This window comes from Cupressus sempervirens, chromosome 8, assembly GCF_028749045.1.
Source record: "Cupressus sempervirens isolate cs-2001-9-10 chromosome 8, ASM2874904v1, whole genome shotgun sequence".
Taxonomy (NCBI): Eukaryota; Viridiplantae; Streptophyta; class Pinopsida; order Cupressales; family Cupressaceae; genus Cupressus; species Cupressus sempervirens.
In genome coordinates this window covers 472,133,142-472,153,726 of record NC_143125.1, presented here as the reverse complement: position 1 = coordinate 472,153,726, position 20,585 = coordinate 472,133,142, and the positions used below count along the sequence as shown (strand labels likewise).

Sequence of the window (20,585 nt, the reverse complement as noted above, 5' to 3'; positions counted from 1 at the left end):
AGATCATATCCCCAAGTGCGCATGTCATAATGAGCTGTACGGACAAAGTGATTAAAGTTTTAGTAGTTGCAGTCATGTACAGGGAGAACTAAACAGAGAAAAGAAATTGATACCAAAATAATTACTTAACTATTATGGGACGACATCCTAGATGTTAACCGTAACTTAGCATAAAGAGATTTTATGATTTTAGACACGTGTGAAGACTTGAAAGCCGACAGCGCACAGCAAATTGTTATAAAGGAAAGAATTTTTGGATGTGAAGTAGTGAGATGAGTATATCATTGTTTTGTAATAATTATATGATGCAAACTTTGTTAGAGTGGAGAAAAGGCAGTATATGCGAAGTTGTGTAAAGAGAGCCATCAAGGACAAATCAAATATTGAAGATATCAACATTGTCAAGAGGTTTTTGTATCTACACCTTTTGTATACAAAATATATCATTGTATATGCATGTATAAGCAGTGGGCTCATCTTGCTACTTTTGTAATTGTAATACCAACTCCAAACAAGGTTAAGGCTTCTAACAAGGACAGATACACTATACGTATGTAATAGACTCCTAACAGGGTCAATATCTTTCACAAGATATTTTTGATTAGTGGATCATTTTGTGGGTACCATCCTCACCGGAGTTTTCCCTTGGCTAGGGTTTCCCTAGTTAACAAATAATGGTGTTATGAGTTGCATTGTGTTACAGTTATGTTTACTTTTTAGTTTAATTACTTATGCATGTTTAAAGACTATTAAAGATATCCATACTTGGGCAAAAGTTTGTGGAATATTGATTCACTCCTGTCCCCCTCCCAGTATTTCCTATTTCTGACAACTCCATCCCATAAATCATAGTCCTTGGATAGCTACAATTACCAAAGAAGAAATCGATCGTCATATCTCACGCGTGCAACTTCCATCTCATGACAGAATTGAAGGTCATGATCCAAATGGAAGTAAACCTGATCACTAGAGAAACCATCTTGACATGGTCCACTCACTCACTCGGGTGTCAACTGAAGCGGATCCTTTGGCTCATCCCTCTGTCATGGAACCATATTTTGCTCACATGGTCCCAATAATTGAAGATATCTTGCTCCAAGAGACTCATCATCTGACTCAGTTGAGCTAGAAGACAACCATCAACACCACTGCAAGATACGTTAAGTTGTAGCATTGGTCTCAATCTCTCATCTGCATGACACAACCCCATCACTTGGAAATCTAAAGCTTGAAACCACTATAGCATTTCATTCTCACCTTTAGGCTACTGAAGCAAAAGATCCTCATCTTATGTACCCTGGAACAATCATGTGAATCTCTGGGCAATACTAGCACACCTCAACCCATTACTAACCTATGCCTCAATAATGTTCTCACCATTATGTCCACTGTTATGGTCTAATCTGAGGTCTACAGGCATTGGACATTCCACAACAAACGAAGCAACGACATAACTACCGAAAGCTCCATTGGATAATCTTAATTCTGCATTTCCAACTAGAAGAAAGAAAGCCCTAGATGATGTCACAACAGCAAACCCATTAAGTGATGACTCAAACAAAGGCAATGACAGAAATTAGAAAGCAATTGTTGTTGCTTTACCTAGAATTCCACCCTCATGTACATAATTAAGTAATACAAACTTTGGATATATGACCGATCTGAAAAATATATTACTCTATTGAAAATTACGTATTGTGTCTCCCTCTCATTCTCTCTAAATCTCTAGCCTCTTAAGCCAAACCCTCATTCTGTCTCGATAGGCTATTCTCTCTTTCAATGAGGCATAATGAAAATTTCTCCTACTGAAAACCCTTAACAGTTCCTTACAGAAAATATCCTTAACAAAACCCTCAAAGAAAAAACTACGATAAACAATATTTTGCTTTGCACTACTTGAAGCCAAATTCGTCAAAATTATATAGATGAAAGTCATCGTGCATAAATCTTAAATGAAACTCACTTTTTGTCAAAAATTATTGAGGATTCCTCCTTTAAAGGGAAAATCAGTCACTAACGCAAATTCAATCCGAGTATGTTGAGATTCTTGACTTGATGGTCAACACCTTCGAGATTTGTGTCATGGATTGGGTTAAATCTGGCATTTGTATCAAGCATTAACAGTTCGAGTTTTTGGTGCAACAGCAAATACTTCCAACAAGCGATATTAGAGCCAAGTTCACAAGATCGAGTCTCCCTTCAATGAGTGTAAGGCTCAGTCGATGTTGAGAGGGAGATTATTGAGATTGTTGACTTGGTGGTCAGCACCTCCTTGGAGATTCGTGTCATGGATCGAGTCAACTCTGGCATTTATACCAGGCATTAACAATTCAAGTTTTTGGTGCAACAACAAACGCTTCCAATAGAGTATGCCATAATTTGCATGGAAATTTGGGCAACTAAATTTAAACACAAAAATCAGTTTTTGTTGGAGAAAATTCATTCCATAGCAATTTCTTTCAAAACAAGTCCAGCAACAACAATAATCGGCGCCAAGGGTCGATTTAATATTCATCTTAAATCCAACACTCAAGGATGGGGCTTAAAAAATGCCTCTCCATCAAGCATCGCTTCAGCATATTAACCAATTTCAATTTGCGTACGCCATCTTCCAGTGTACATTTTAATGATGGAGATTTTGTTAATCCACCTTTCCATTGAGTAGATCAAAAGAAACTTTGTACAATTTCACATACATTTGTTCCAATCTCTTGAGTCATTTGCATTAATAATGGCAACCATCGATTTGTTGAATTTTTCTTTACCAACTATAACATTTGCATCTATAGAAGCAGCAAGTCTCTCTACCATTTAAATTGACAAAAGAATTGTTTATGATTGTGAATAGCAAACCACCTTCCCCTTGAACAAGTTGTTACAAGCTAGGGTTGTCGTTGCACCAAAGATCAACGTGTTAATACCCGATAAAACCACTAGACTTATAGAACACAGGAGGTAGTTAAGCCATGGCAAAATCTCAAAGGGAAACGTTGGTGGTTAGTCCAACAATCCCCCCCACCCAGCATTACCTAAGGAGATTCGAACCTATGACCAAGTTCCAATACCACTTGTTGCAAGCTAGGGTTGTTATTGCACCAAAAGATCGACCTGTGAATGCCTAATACAACCACTAGACTTATAGAACACAAGAGGCAATTAAGCGATGTCACGAATCCCAAAGGGGAACATTGGTGATTAGTCCAACACAAGCATCGACTCCTTGACAACATTTTTCTTGCCTTGAGGATAATAGTGTCTTGTGAAATCTTGATCAAATGATGAACTATTCTCAAACACAATAGAAAGAGCCACCACACCCACAGTGCCTTTCTTTTCTAGCAGAGTGTAGATTCTCTAAAATTTGAAGGGTGTAGTGCAAAGCTCCCCATACAACACAACAAATTCATTCAACTTCCCCCGCTTTCAAATCCTTGAGGCTGATTAGAACAAGATCATTTGCAGCTTTTGGGGCTTCATGATTGCCTTCATATTTATTTTCAAGGGTCTTATACATTAGAAGAACCTTTCCTATTTCAGGACGTGTAAGATGTGTACTAGCTTTGTTGTGAACTGAGGTTAAAGCCCGTTAAACAAATTGGTTGCATACATCAAGAACAGTTGATATATCATCCTTCACTCCAAGAATGTGAAGAAGTGTCACAAAATATGTGGGTTCTGCTTGATTTGGAAGTACGCAATTTTCTAAAGAGATGTACGAGATTAGTGTTTAACATTTTGTGATGCTTTCAAAGGCGTAGTTGTTGTTAGCTTTCTCTACTCACGCAAAATGATTTGACCAAGTCCCTTAGAAATCAACGCTGACCTCAAACGAGCATCTTATCTACAACTTCATTAGATTTGTCAATAAGCATTCAAGATTATGAAGATCACTAGGATCACCCCAATTATAGCAGAATTTGTTTATCTTCTCCTACTCCAATACCATGTTGTTTTTAGCGCTCGTTTAAGCACGGACAATGTCTTGCCCTCCCAACCATAGACGATAAAATGTTATTGTCCCTCCCAAGCATTGCTCTACTAAATAGTCCAGATTGTATGTGTTTTCACTTACCAAGAAAATTTTCCTTTTATACTAATTGGTGGCAACACTTCACTAAGGGTCACCGCTCTTCACATGTGGCCCCAATAATTATATTATCAAAAATAATATAATTATTATATTAAAAAAATTGTATGTCGAGACTTGTAAGATGTGTACTAGCTTTGTTATGAATTGAAGTTAAAGCCCACTTGTCAAATTGGTTGCAAGCATCTTGAACAATTGATATATCATCCTTCACTCCAAGACTGTGAAGAAGCATCATAATATATGGGGGTTTTGCTTGATTTGGATGCACACGGTTTTGTAAAGAGATCTACTAGACAAGTGTTAACATCCTATGATGCTTTCAAAGGTGTAGTTATTGTTAGCTTTCTCTTTTCCAGTAAAATAATTTGACCAAGTCCCTTAGAATCAACACTGACCTCAAACAAGCATCTTATCTACAACTTCATTAGATTTGTCGATAAGCATTCAAGATTACGAAGATCACTAGGATCACCACAATTATAGCAGATTTTTTTGATCTTCTCCTACTCCAATACCATGTAGTTTTTAGTGCTCGTTTAAGCACGGGCGATGTCTTGCCCTCCCAACCATAGACGATAAAATGTTATCGTCTCTCCCAAGCATTGCTCTACTAAATAATCCAGATTATATGTGTTTTCACTTACCAAGAAAGAAAGATTCAATCTTCCTTCATACTAATCGGTGGCACCCCCTCACCAAGGGTAACCACTCTTCACATGTGGCCCCTTGGTGAGGGGGTGCCACCAATTAGTATATGAGAGGATCTTTGGAACATTTTCCATGTTAGTACATTTGCAGAAAAGATCCACATTTGGAACATATCAATGACAATGGCCATGTTAGTGCATTTCAGAAAAGATCCATGGTTAATACAGTAAGAGAGTGCATTGCTGATACAACTTGAGAGAATTTAAATGGTATTCCTGTGTTACAACCATAGTCATGTCACCTCCTCCAATACTCCTCACCTATACGATGCCAATTGCTCGACTCCCAATTTGTTGGAGCTTACCAAGTACTTATATTCGAGATATATTAAATTTCTTCCTACTAGACTTTCCTCATATGGTTAGTTCTTTATTCTTATTTAAATTTCTGCTTGATTTCATTAATAATCCTTGATTCGTGATCAGTTAATAATGCATACTTTCAGTAGTTTTAATCATATTATGCAAACTTCATTTAACATTAAATAAAATTAGAATGAAAAGAAAAGCATAATTATCAGTGTTCCATATAGGCAAGTAACCCAGAAGATTTGCATGATGTATCAAATATTGCACAAATCTGAGGAATTGAGGAGGATCCCCTCACTAACCATTTTTTTTCAATTCTTGAAGACATCCCATAAAAAGGTGGGGGGGTATCACATCTTTTTGAGTCTTTTGAGGGCTGTCACTAAGACTCTAGGGCATCCACCACATTGTGTAGAAAAGTGGAAATTTCACATTGTGCAGGTAAAAATATCAAATAACACTAAAACAAATAAAACCAAGAGTGGGACCAACAAGGCCCTTAAATTAGAAACAAAAAACTTTTAAAATCCATGTCTGTCAGTATTTTGTATTCACCAAAATAAGAAAAGAAAAGACAAGAAAATTAAGAGGAGCAAATTCAAAACATTGATACTCTGATTTCTGGGCTAGTTGCTCAATGCATCAATGTACCATGTACAATGTAACATTTATATTTTTGGCATCTTTCAATACAATTCATGTTTCATATTTATGTCTATAGACTCCGATTATCAATCTATTGAATGGATTATATAATCAGTGAATTGTTATTTTCCTTACTCTTTATTAATTCAATTTCTGTTAATTTTCATGCATTAATAAGTAGTTTTTATCTATTCATATTTTAAAAACTTAAATATTCATTTTATATATTATATTAATAGCGGTCCCTCTGCCATCCCTATAAATAAATTAAAATGGCATTCCCTAAACTTGGAGAAACACAGATATAGTGCTTTTGTTCATGGTTGACAAAGTTGGACACAGCAAAACATTACTAATTAAAAGACGAGAACAAGACCTTTGGATGTGCTAGCAAAACTTGTACAACATCTTGCCATTCAGGAGAAATAAACGCTGTCAAAAGATGAAGGCTACAAGCAACCAATGTTGCATGGTAAAGAGCCATGAAATTCTCAAAGCAACATTCCTGCAGGGTAAAACATGTGATAATGAGGACAAATAACTAAGACCAATAAATGAACAAACAAAATAAATCACTTGTCTTGAAAATAATGTACCTGATCAAAGCGTGCAAGAACTACAAGCATAAAGAAGACCAAGTCAATTATCTGCTCTGTCAATCTTAATTCCTCCAATAATACCTATAACCACAAAAATAAAGTATCAGGATACTAATCACAAGTAAAGAACAAAGCAATTCTACAAAAATAATCACCTGCACATCACTATCCACAGCATTCAATAGGAATAAAGCAGGTTAAAGAGTGTATATCCATGCATGCGCAAAGTAAAGATACAAATTCAAATAAATTCCAAAACCATAACATACTCATATTTCAATTCATATTTAAAGGTTTTGTAACTTTCGAACAAGGATTTCCACAGAAAAATGTTTGGCAAAGACTCACAAGTAGATGTGTATGTCCATACTCATACCTTACAATGAGCTACTAAACATGGTCATCAAGTATTGTTCGTTCACTTATTCCCATTTGGAGAATGAAGCAATATGAGGGGGGTGTTAGGAATATTGTTAAAAGGATTAGCAAATGTGCGGAGCTGTTAAAACAACTCAATCTATTTAGGAATGTTATTTGGGGAGTTCCCTATAAAATGTGATATCAGAATCCTATAAATATGTTAAGTGTTCGATTGAAAACTATGAAGCAATTATGATATCAAAGCCACTTTTCATAGCTATCTAATAATTACTTGCAAACATATATGTTTTATGTTATTATTACAGAAATCAAAGAGGGGAAGATTCAGCATTAGTGCAAGAGGAGCAGCCCATGTATGCCATCCCGAATAGTAATACTTGACATGACATTTAGCGGCAAGTCTAAATGCAATACCCAAAAAGGGAGCTTCATTAACATGAAAACATTCAATATTTGGTGAGACTGTGTAAACATGTGTTTTACCTGTCAACTCGCCTTGATTAGAAAACACAAGCAAATTGTGGGAGCAGATATAGTAGTGTAGATTACATGTCTTTTTGTATTACTATCAATGCACATTGCATAACAGAGCAACAAATTTGTGATTAAAAGGGTGGGTGGACATCCATTACAGTAGGTAGCAGCTGATGATGGCAAATTGAATGTTGGCTATCTAATTTTAATTTGCAAACAAGTTTTCCATTATTATTACAGAAATCAAGGAGGGGAAGGTTCAGCATTAGCGCAAGAGGAGCAGCCGATGTACACCATCCTCAAGAGTAATACTTGACATGACCATTTGGTGGCAGTCTAAATACAATACCAAAAAGGGGAGCGCCTGCTTCATAAATATGAAAGCATTCAATATTTGGTGAGACTATGTAAACATGTGTTTTACCTTTCAACTTGCCTTATATAAAAAACACATGCAAATTATGGGAGCAGATCTATTAATGTAGACTACATGTATTAATGTATTGTTATCAATGCATAACAGAGAAACAAATCTGCAATTAAAAGGGTGGGTAAACATCCACTACAGTGGATAGCAATTAATGATGGCAAATTGAATGTGAAGCCAATCAATAATGTCTTGAATAACCAACTTAGAAATAATGGTTGGACAACAATGTTAATAATATGGAGGAGCCAACAATGGTTTACAATGATGTCAATGCTTGAGAGACAACAAATGAGGAGTATGATAATTTAATTCTGAGAGAAGTATTGTATTCAAAAAGATGAGAATTGATTAGACAATAATGTATTAAGCTAAGCGGTAATTAGAGATTAGCCAAGTCAATTATCAAATATTTTTAAGGATTAATCAAAGGTAAGAACAAGCATTAGTCACCTAATGATATCGATCATATTAAGACAAACTACAAAAGCTAAAGGCAGCGTTCACCATAACAAAATGGTGCGAATTAAAGACTAATCTCAAAGACATGAGCACCATGAGTTAAAAGTTAAATCATCAATTAGATTCTTCAGCAAAATGTGTTTACTTAAGGCATAAGACACCTCTCATCCAAAGCAACTCTTCATTCAAGAAGGAATATATAGGAAGACTTTCCACATCGGTCTACATTATACATCTGAATTATAAAGAAGACATCACGGATCGAATAGGAGATTATGTAAAATAGAGGGAGTATTAATTATATGGAAGAATCAAAGAATATAAAACATAGCGGATACTCTTCATAAGGAAGAGATGAGGAAGGGAATGAATCATATGTTCTTGGCAGGCATCTAAGAGTTAGATACTGAACAAATATTATATTTTAACTCTATTAAACAAAAAAGCCGTTACGTGACATATATATATGTGTGTGTGTGTGTGTGTTAATAATAATGAAATCAGAATTATTTATATATACATAGTAAATATATATTATAATAATCAGAATTATATACATCATATATATATATATCAAAACACATACATTTATAAAGCATGAAAGACTATTTTGATGACCTAGCCTTAAGCCTTATGCTGATTGCCTTTGGAAGTGCAGGTTGGTTTGTATAGGGAGAGGCAAGTAATTTCATCCCAAATTAGGTGACTCCCAAGTGGTGGCATTGACAGGAGTTCATGAAACCCTTAGGCCAAGTGGTGGTATCAACGGGTGTTCATGAAACCCTTGGGCTTAATTGTAAAGGTGGTTTTAAGCACCCTATGACAATAATTCCCATACTCCTTTAGGGTTAGGAAATAAGAAAGCATTGGATTCAAATGTAACAATTATGGATTGTATTATGAACAAATTAACTATCTCTTGATTTAATTAAGGCATAATATTGTATAATAATGTATGGTGGATATCAAACAGGCAATCCCTACTAGGGGACATTACAAGTTGCCATAACATAATCCAAACTTTAGTTGGGTATTTTAGGGCAAATTAAGTAAAGGCCCAATAGGGGACATTACACAGCTTTGGGCTTTGTCCAGTTGCAAATTGCCTCAATCTTTTCTTTATCTACCTTTACGCCATGAGCACCAACTTTGTGCCCCAAATACAAAATATCCTCTATATCGAACACAAACTTTGATAACTTAGCAAGCAAAGAATGTTGTTCTAGTATGCTTGGTACTTCCTCTAGATGCCTCAAATGTTATTCCCAAGTCTTGCTATAGGTAAGGATGTTGTTGAAGAAGACCAACAAGAATTTCCTTAGTTGTTTCCTAAAAAATATGGTTCATGAATGACTGGAAAGTGGCAAGCGCATTGGTCAGCCCAAAACGTAGGCCGAGGATTTCAAAATGTCCATAGTGGCATGTGAGAGTTATCCTTAGTAAGTCTTCTTTTCTTAACTTGATTTTGTGATACACTAATCTTAAGTCAATTTTTGAGAAGTAGACAACCCCATGGAGTTCGTCAACAAGTTCATCAACCCATGGGATAGAATATCTATTCTTTATAGTTTTCTTATCCAATGCCTTATAATCAATTCACATTCTTATTGTTCCATCTTTCTTTTTGAGAGAACAACTAATGAAGCAAAAGGGTTAGAGATTGGTTAAATATGCCCCATTTCTAGCAACTCTTTTATGGTTTCTCAATTTCTTCTTTATACTTGTAATGATGGCGATATGGCATGTCAATAAGCCGCTTTGTCCCTATGGCAGTATGGAGTGGTAACAACCTGCTTTGTCCCTTCCTCTAATTGAATAGAATGTTCAAAGCCTCTTTTTGGAGGAAGAGCAAGAGAAATATCACTAAAGATCCCTTTATGTCTTTTTATTAGGGATTGTATGCCTATATGGACTGATTTTCCTAATGGAGTTAACTTATCAAAAATCGAACATTGGGTCACACACTCAACTTGGTCATGCCTAAGGATCCTCTTTGTTTTCTTTGACGAGATTACTCTAGGAGACTCGTCAGACATTCCATGTAAAGTAACCCTCTTTCCTTCATGTAAAAACATATCTCTAACTTTGGGAGATCAAAAATAAAGTGACCCAAGAAATGTATCCATGGGGTGCCTAGGATAACATTACCGTCTCCCATACCTACGATATAGAATCTATCTTAGACCGTATGCCTTCCCAATATGATGCCGAGTTGGGAGATCTTCCTGGTAAGATTGGTGGATCCATCAACAACTGTTACATCAAACCCTTTGGAGTCCTATATTTCTAGTCCTAATCTAGCAACTGAGTTCTCATCAATGAAATTATGAGTGGCTCCAATATCAACTAGGGTTGTTACCTTTTTCCCATTGATTACTCCTCAAGTCCTAAAGCGATGATGTTTGGATGCTTTTGAAATGCAAGCAAAGGCTCCACCCTCTTCATCATCTTCATCGACATTTGTTTCTTTTGCTTGGATTTTCCTCTTCTTTTGATTCTAAGAGCATTGCCTCGATACTATGAACTTGGCTCCTCTTTCCCCACTTATGACCTCGTTCCCATTTTTCCTTACATTTAAAGCACAAGTTTTTTCTCTTAAGATCTCTTTGATTACACTGATGCCCGGATGCCCACAAGTAATTACATTTAAAATTAAAAAATTCCTTCTATTATTTCTTTTGGTTGCATACATGTCCTAGTTTCCATCTTTCTTTACAATCAAAACATAGGTTCTTCTCCCGAAGTTCTAGTGCTTCATCTTTGGAAAGGAAAGGTCTCTTGTGCCCTTTTTCCCATACAAGTGTTTTTCCTCCTTGGAATTGCCTCTCATATTTTTGCATTTTCAAGACACGGCTTTCTTTATTGTATCCTTGAGAGCAGGACGATCTAAGGCACTTACTAACCCACGAGCGGCGTCTGACAACCCTTCTATAAAAATGTAGATAAGCCTTTCTATGGATATTTTAGATACCATAACTAATAACCTCTAAAATTTAGCTATGTAGTTTTCATTGGGTCCCCTTTGTCTTATCCTTACTAACTCTTTGAATATTTTTTGGGGATGTCTTTGATCAAACCTTTCAATGAGTCCCTTTTTTAAGGCTTTATATGTTTTTATGCTTCTATTATCTTGGATAATCATCTTGTTGTGCCACCAATCATTGACAACCCCTTCTAGGTATAAATTATAATATAGAAAACGTTATGGCATCCTTTGTAACCATAGGATTAAATAGGTTCCTAGTTTTTGAGTCCATGCATGTGATGTTACATTCCCAGACCCATCAAAGTTGGGGATGCTTAGCTTCCCTATCTTGTTTTGAATTTCCTTGTTTGGTTGATCATTTCTCCCTATAGGACTCATTTTCACCTTGCCTCAACAAAAAACCTCGAAGGAGATGTTCATTTTTGTCTAGAGATCAAGCCTAGCATATTCTAAGGCAAGTTCTCTTATATCTAGATTATTAACTTCTTGGCTTTGAAATCTTTCCCTAGGTATGAAATGAGGCATGCATGCTTCAGGGGTTTCTCTTGATGTAGTCCCATTATCACTGACAAATTGGTTGGTGTTTGCATTTCCCCCACTCCCACCGTTCGAGGCATTGGTTATGTTTTGCAGTGCTTAGAGCATGGCTTCATTTGTCTTTTTCATTTCTTTCCATGAAAGCCCTCAATTCTCATTCCATTTGAAGGGTTTTTTTAATGTTTTGGCATGTACTTTCCTCTTTTCTCTTTCTTGGGCTCTAATTGTTCATTGGCTAAGTTGCACTAACTAGTTCCTCTCAAGTTGGCAAGAACATGCTCTGATACCACTGGTAAGCCCCCTAATAGGATTTGTCTTAGTTTATGCCCTGTAATGTAATTGAAATCATTTGAGTTAGAAGGAATGTCTTAAAAATTGAAAAAAATCTTCTATTTTGCTTGAGGAGTGAGTCCCGCAACCATCAAATAAGAGCAAGTGCACGTACATATATACAAATACATATAATTATCATATAATCGTTACAAATCCTAGGGACAGTAAACACCATAAGGAGTTTAATAATAGTGTTAATTCTATCCTACTCACATGAACTATCTCCTCACAATTATAGCCTTTGAATGATGTCTCCATGCCCATTACACTGCAGGTTTATCCTTGTCCTTTAAATGATGTAGCGCGACGCATATATGATCTTCAAAAACATGTGTGTGCGCACGTACGCATACGTATGTGTGTGTGCGCACACGTACATGTGTGTGTCTGTGCGTGTGTGTGTGTTTATGTCATGTGTAAGCATACCTATAACCTACCCACGGTCTCGATGTCAAGAGTTGTTAATGTTGGGCATACAATATTTCTTCAAGCTCTTAAGTCGTTTGGGTAATGTTTGCCAATTATCACTAACTGATATTGTGTTTGATATAAATATAATTTCCTTTGGGTTTAATTGTCAATAAGAGTCTTCAGATGTTGTTGTTTATGTATGCTTGGTATTCTTTTATACAAATTTCCCTTCTTAGTTTGATAATGATTTCCTCTACTCTCATGTTGTCTTATTTTATAGTCAGCTCCAGGGAATGTATGTGAAGGGTTACATTTCCTATGCACATTATTTCTCAACTAATTCAATAATCAATACTACTTTTTAGTTTAGGCAAAAGTTATATCGCTAGAATATGGTTACCGATTTGGGAAAAAGCATTGGATGCAAAATACAAGTTACTAGCATTAGAATCATACCAAGTAGAATTAATATTTATTTATTTATTTATTTATCAAATTATCGAATAAATATATTTTAATTTTTTGAAAGTATGTTAATTAATATTAATAAGTATGAACTTGGCAAATATTTATTTATTTATATTAATATATACAATGGATATTTTTTATCATTTTGAATACAAAAAAAAGGATTAATGTCAGCCCTTATGAAGTGAATACCACAATTCTTATATTGAAATAGTTTTTGATGATGAGGGAGAATCCAAAGAGTCCAAATATTAGAAAAGGAGCAAGAACCAACATGTATATGTATGTATGTATAAAGAACCAACATGTATATGTATGTATGTATAAACTAAGTCACAAGGTTCAAACTCAAATTCGAGTTCGTCAATCATAAAATACAGATGAAATTTGGCAAGGGTAAAATATTAAAAAAATCAACATTAAATTTACCTAATATAAATTTCTCTATTTTTAAATATAAGAAATATATCCACAAAATTGTTAGAATAGTTTAAGCTAGATAACTCGATATTTTTTAAAATAAAATAATATTATATTAAATATCATAAAATTCAGATGACATTCGGAAAGAGTAAAAATTTGTTGAAAGTCAAAATTCATGAATAAAATTCGACATACCGAGTGACTTAGTGTATAAATATATCTATACAAATATACATAAATTATGTATATATGTATACACACACACATATATATATGTCAATTATGTATATGTATGTATACGTGAGTATTGTTGTTCTTCGATGCCTTTCTACCTAAATGGTACGACCTCTGCTGACTGATATTATTTAAATCCTATTCCCAAATGGTCACTTGGATGATGACCTCCCAAAAGATCACTTGGATAATGTCGTCCCAAACGATTTCCCTTTCTATATCTTTGGATTTCAAGGGAGAGACTTGTCTTTGCATAGAGCCCAATGTTTTAACACGAGTGGCACCTCTTCAAATCTGAGCAGTGCCCTTAATCTCAATAGGCTCTCTTGATTTGCTCTTAATTACATTACCCAAGCTTATTTATCAAGTTCATCCTTATATATTATAACTCCTTAATTATTCAGCATACTTGGGATATTTATGTAAATTATGTATATGTAGGTGTGCGTGTGTGTGTGTCTTGTCGTTCTTCGATGCCTTTCTACCTAAATGGTATGACCTCTATTAATTGATATTCTTTAAGTCCTATTCCCAAATGGTCGCTTCGATGATGCCCTCCCAAATGATCACTTGGATGATGCCATGCCAAATGATTTCCTTTTCCCTTTCTATATCTTTATACTTCAAGGGAGAAACTTGTCTTTGCACAGAGCCCAATGTTTTTACAAGAGTAGCACCTCTTCAAAACTGAGTGTTGCCCTTAATCTCAGCAGTGTCTCTTGATTTTCTCTTGATTACATTACCCAGGCTTATTTATCAAGTGCATCCTTATATATTGTATCCCTTAATTATTCAACATACTTAGAATAAATACTATTTTTTCCTTCACATTGGTCGGCCTTTCATTAATTCCTAGTGCTTAGGTTTAGAATAAAAAGAGGCTCCAAATTTATGTTGTATTTCTTTACAAGGGAATGACAACTACAAAGATTTTATGTTCAATATTACTTCTCATTTTTATTGGGTACAATTGGTCAAAGCATTGATTGTGTCGGGTAGGGGTTCCATGGCCCAAGTCATCATGAGTTGAGTTGGCCATTATTGTAAGACGAGATCCAAAACCCATGCTAACTAGTAGAAAACAAAAGAGAATTTTGGAAAAAGAAACACTAAACCATTTTATCTTATAGCTAGACAATCGTACTTTCTAAACTTTAAAGCAATTGACGTCTCTGATAAAATAAAAAAGGTCAATATCTTGTTCTGCCCACCATCTTGACCTACTCCTAAAGGATGCAGGAAAGCTAAGCTAGGTGAAGAATGTGATAAGAGATCCAAGGGATATCACAATATACATCTACAACAACACATGGATCCTAAATCTTAATAAAGAGCACACTTCTAGTAACAATCTCATGTGATCAAAGTTACACACTTCGCAACTGATTTTCTCACCTTGCAAAGTATATTAGGCACAATGCCCAACCTTAAGCCCATGTTTGTGAGTTTAAAATGGCTAGAGTCTTTATTGTAGGAAGGCTGAAGCAAAGGACATCAAGACTATGTTACAAATGTAAATGGCGGAATACTTGAATGAATTAATCAAAGATCAAACTGATCTATATATACAAAGAGAAGAGTCGAATAGAATAGAAACATTCTATTCTAGACTACACCTAAATAATAGAAACATTCTAATATTTACAGAGATATAATAAGATACAATAGTGAGCATTAAAAAGAAACATGAAGGTTATTTTAATACTCCCCCTTAATGCTCAATCTATTTACTACACCAATAGATCCCCTGAATTTAACAAACTTGTCAGGACCAAGGGGTTTTGTGAAAATATCTGCTGATTGCTCTGAGGTAGGAACATAGCGTAAATGAATAGATCCATCTTCTACCAATTTTCGGATGTAATGGCAATGAAGCTCTGTGTGCTTGGTTCGTTCATGAAACACTAGGTTCTTGGCAAGTTTGAGTACACCCCAATTGTCTAAAAACAAAGAAGTCGGACCTACTTGAGGAATATGCATATTTGCAAGCATCTGCCGGACCCAAACTGCTTCACAAGCTGCCTTGACAGCTCCTCTATATTTTGCTTCTGTAGAGGAGAGTGCATGTGCCTATTGCTTCTTATTGGTCCAAGTAACTACTGCAGATCCAATACTAAACACATAGCCAGAAGTAGACTTCTTGTCATCAACTGAGCCGGCCCAATCGGAATCGATGAATCCACTGAGCTAAGGAGTAGTACTCCTTGTGTAAAGAAGACCATAATTTGAAGTACCATGTACATAGTGTAACACACATTTCGCTGCAATCCAATGATCAGTCTTGGGGTTTGTCATGAACTGTAAGATGTAGCTCACTGCAAAACTGAGATCAAGTCTAGTAGTAGTGAGGTAGATGAGACTACCTACTAGCTACCTAAAGAGTGTTTCATCTACAGGAGGAGAAACAGATTGTGCGGACAATTTCAGACCAGTCTCCATAGGAGTGGAGGCAAATTTGCAATCCTGCATTCGAAACCTATCAAGCAAACTTCTGGCATACTTGGACTGAGACAAAAAAATACTGTTGTCAGTCTGCCAAACCTCAATACCTAAACAATAATGAAGCAATCTGAGATCTGTCATATCAAAAGTTCTGCATAGATCCTGTTTGATTTTTGAAATCAAATGTTCTGAATTTCCAGTAATGATCAAATCATCCACATAGACAACAAGAAAAAGAATATCATTACCAGAGTGTTTAATATACAGATTATTGTCTGACGGACTATGCTGAAATCCTTGAGCAACCAAGTAATGATCAATCTTATGTACCAAGCCCTAGGGGCCTGTTTAAGACCATAGAGGGCCTTCTGGAGTCTACATACTTTGTGTTCTGAACCGGCAACCTTAAAACCTGGGGGCTGCATCATGTAGACTTCTTCATGTAATTCACCATTGAGAAAGGCGCTCTTCACATCCATCTGATTAACTTTCCAACCATACTGAGCTGCAATTGCAAGAAGAATGCGAATAGTGCTCATCTTGGCTATCAGTGCAAATGTCTCCTCATAATCAATGCCTTCACGCTGGGTGAATCCTCGAGCAACAAGTCTGGCTTTGTATTTGTCCAAGGTACCATCTGCATGGTACTTGACCTTATAGACCCATTTATAGCTAATGGGTTTCTTCCTAGGAGGGAGATCTAAAAGAACCCAAGTGTGGTTCTTTTGAAGACTCTGAAGCTCAGCATCCATTGCTTGTTCCCATTCTGGAATTCCTTTGGCCTCTGCATATATCTGGGGCTCAGGGATACTGTGGATGTTGGCCATAAGAGCTATATTAACTGTGTTGTGCTGAAGGCTCTTATTTCTGGAGGTTCTACCCTCAATGAGTTCATCAGGACGAAGATCACTAATCGTTTGAGCCCACCATTTTGGCCGAAGAGTCGAGGAGCCAATATCAGATGCTGTTGGAATATCTGGATGAGAAGCAGGAGCAGGAGTTGTATTATCTGGAAGTGACTGAGATGGTGTATCAGTAGCATCAGATGACTCATATAAAATAGAAGAACCCAAGTCAGAGATTGCTGAAGACTGAATCTCGGAATGTGGTGGGGAGTCAGAGAGCGGAAAAGGTCCAAATTCCTCATCAAACACAACATCACAACTGAAGATTAAACGATCAGTATTTACATCAATCAGTCTGTAGGCCTTATGTGTGTGACTATATCCTGTAAACATAAGTTTCTGGCTTTTGGAATCCAACTTAGTGCGTTTGGCATCAGGAATCCATACATATGCCAGAGAGCCAAAAACTTTCAAATGGTTGATCCTATGTTTGCGACCAGACCAAGCTTCCTTAGAGTCTTATGATTAACTGCAAGGGTGGGTGACTGGTTAAGAAGGTAGACAGCTGTGGATACTGCTTCTGCCCAATATTTTTTGGGAACATTTCTATGTTCTAGCATAGCCCTAGCCATTTCTGTGATGGTACAATTTCAACACTCTACAACACCATTTTGCTGAGGGGTGTGAGGTGTGGTGAACTGACGTCTAATGCCATGAGTAGTACAAAAGGCAGATAAAGCAAAAGAACAGAATTCCCCCCCATTATCGGTCCTAAGAGTACGGATGGAGGAACCAGACTCTTTTTCTACTAGAGCTTTAAACTGCTGAAATACAAGAAAAGCATCTGATTTTTGCTTAAGAAAATATACCCACATTTTGCGACTGAAATCATCCGCAAAGAGTAAAAAATACCTGTTCCCAGTAATAGAAGGAGTATTCATAGGACCACATACATCAGCATGGACTAGCTGGAGTACTTTGTATGCCCGCCATGATTCACCATTCTTAAATGGTGTCCTATGTTGCTTCCTGCTTGGCAAGCTCCGCAAACGCAATGGTTCTGGGTCTGAATATTAGGTAGGCCATGGACTAAATTATCCCAAGAAAATTGTGCTACATACTGAATGTTCAGATGACTGTATCGTTGATGCTAGAGATTGCTGAGAGCGGATGATTCAGCAATGAAGGCATGCTCAAGGGAATCGCCTGAATCTACAAGCCTATAAATACCATGATCCTCAAGACCGAAAGCAAGGGTAGTGTGAGAAGCACGATCAATAATCGAACACTTATTTCCACTGAAAATGACATCCAACTGAGGAGAGTGCTTCATAATCTGACTAACAGACAAAAGATTATGTTTCATGCCAAGAACATAACATACATTGAGAAACATGAGTTTTCTTCCTCCAGACTAAATCTGAACATTGCCCTTGCCGACAATATTGTATTCTTCACCGCCTCCAAAGATTACTGAGTCAGAATAGGGAGTGAATTCAACAAACCAATCACGCCTATGAGTGAAATGTCGGCAGGCACCAGAATCGATGTACCGGGCAAAAGATTTCACATGATTTGCAGGTATGCTAGCCATAAAGGCATGGTAGATAGATTCTTTCTGCTCTGAGTGTTGGGCAGCATTGGCGTGCTGTTTAATTGACTCTGACTTCTGATGCTGGTGATACAGATGCTTATAATATATGAATATTTCAAATGGTGAGAAAATGAAAGATCTTGAAAAATTGGAGAAGTACCCAGAAAAGAGCTCGAAAAACCCAAAAATAAAATGTTGCCGAAATTTGGATCTGCTGGCTCGAAAATTGAGGCACAAAAAACGAAGCACCCACAAAAATCTAATGAAGACCCATTTGAGATTTCAAAAAACCCACAAAGAATATGTGATCAAAAAAAATTCCGAAGTCAAAAAACTAAGGTTTCGAGCAGAATAACAGTTGGTGGCCAAAAAGGTCAAAAAGGCAGAAAAAAGATGTTTGCAGGTGGAAAAAAACAAAAACAAAACCCAGCAGCTGAAAAGCGAGCAAAATATCCAACAGGGACAGACAGACCCATTTTTGAAAAAAAACAACCAAAAAATCCCAATTATTGAGATCTAGATGTGAACAGATTTGAAAAAACGACCTCCAGATTTGAAAAAACGACCTCCAGATTTGTGACTTATAGACTAAGCCACGGGTTTCCAAGAACGCCAGTAGTTGAAGACAATTTTTCAGTCGATTTGCACAGAGGGTTTAAACCCTAACTCTGATACCATGTTACAAATGTAAATGGCGGAATACTTGAATGAATTAATCAGAGATCAAACTAATCTATATATACAAAGAGGAGAGTTGAATAGAATAGAAACATTCTATTCTAGACTACACCTAAATATTATTTCTAATATTTACAAAGATATAATAAGATACAATAGTGAGCATTAAAAAGAAACATGAAGGTTATTTTAATAGACTATTTTTTGTGATAGATTTTCCAAAGTCATGGAGGAGATTATAATGTAAGTTTTCAAACTTTGATTTCTATTTGCAATCTTATTTTCTACTACTACAATTTGTTTATTTTGTTAAATTTTGATATTTAGGTGTTGGAACCATTTGTTAGGGTTCTACAGATGATGGATGGAAATCAAATCCCCAAGGGGCATCTATATGAGGCCATGGATAAGACGAAAGATAGATAAGTATCAAACAAGACCAATTATGAGCCCATATGGCCCATAATTGACTTGAGGTAGAATCAACAACTCCAACATAATCAAGCTATTGCCAACAAGGAAATAACATGAAATAGCACAATCAAGAAAATCACAAACCTACACAAAACATAGTGATGACTGCTAATGAAAAGCTTATTGTACTTTAACACTCATATGTCTCAAACTAGTTTGGACATCGTTTTCACTTTCTCTTCAAAAGGTGCACTTAGGTCTACAATTTGTGTCTCCAAGTCAAGTACCTAGTTCGGGTACAATTCGGCAAAAATTAGACCAAGATTTGACCTTTTGCCATCAAGTTCGAACTAGTCCCAATTCATATCAAACCTGTGCGAATTGGTAACACACAAATTGAATTTGTAGCGAACCGCATCAAACTCAGTCCCGCAAACAATGTTTCAATTTTTTTTTGACATATTTTATAATTTTTTGAGTTCTTGAACCCTAAAAAGTGAATGCGAAAAAATTGTGTTGACTTCTAACACTCATTTGTGGTGTGCAAATAGGTTATTTTGTCTTGAGCAAGAGCAAATAGGTGGTTGAGCAAGAGTTTGTTTGTGCAAGAAGTTGGAAGACTTGTTTGTGAATGTAATGTCCCCCAATCTTTCAGACCCTCAGTGGAGTTCTTAGCCTTTCATTCTCCGAAGGCTAAGTGGAGAAATAAGGAGAAATAAATTAAATTAAAGTCAATAAATAAATAAATAAATCTAAAGGTGACTTTATATTTAATTAATTTAATTTTCCAGAAGCACAACTAATTATTGTATTGAAAAGGGGGAAGCTTCTAGAGAGTGCATTTTCTAGAAGCACGACTAATTATTGTATTGGAAAGGGGGAAGCTTCTAGAGAATGCAATTAAATAATATTTTATTTCCTTCTAGAAGGGTGAAGGAAAAGAATAAATAGAGACGAGAGATTCATTGCTAGGCATCCATTATTTGCTTATTTGATTTCTTTCAACTCTGAGCAAGGGTTTCAACATTTGCCACTGGAGAACGGAGTTCTTTTGTGTGCCTCCATTTGAACTGGTGAAATACCCAGTAAATTTGGTATTGGGAGGACATCATACAGGTGTTCTATT

At 36.1% G+C, this 20,585-nt stretch overlaps 1 protein-coding gene across 2 annotated transcripts in view; it reads right to left on the bottom strand.

Moving 5' to 3' along the window:
* The window catches only part of LOC149543281 (nodulin homeobox-like), a 182,936-nt gene that overhangs the window by 140,710 nt on the left and 21,641 nt on the right, over positions 1 to 20,585 (bottom strand). For both annotated transcript variants that reach the window (XR_016355613.1, XM_089798127.1), the window contains exons 4-5: positions 6,348 to 6,431; positions 6,128 to 6,256 (exon numbers count right to left, since the gene is read on the bottom strand). Coding sequence is in view for 1 of the 2 variants with exons in the window: in XM_089798127.1 (XP_089654253.1) it covers positions 6,128 to 6,256; positions 6,348 to 6,431 (213 nt within the window). In the remaining variant the exon portion in view is untranslated. The remainder of the gene's footprint in view (positions 1 to 6,127; positions 6,257 to 6,347; positions 6,432 to 20,585) is intronic.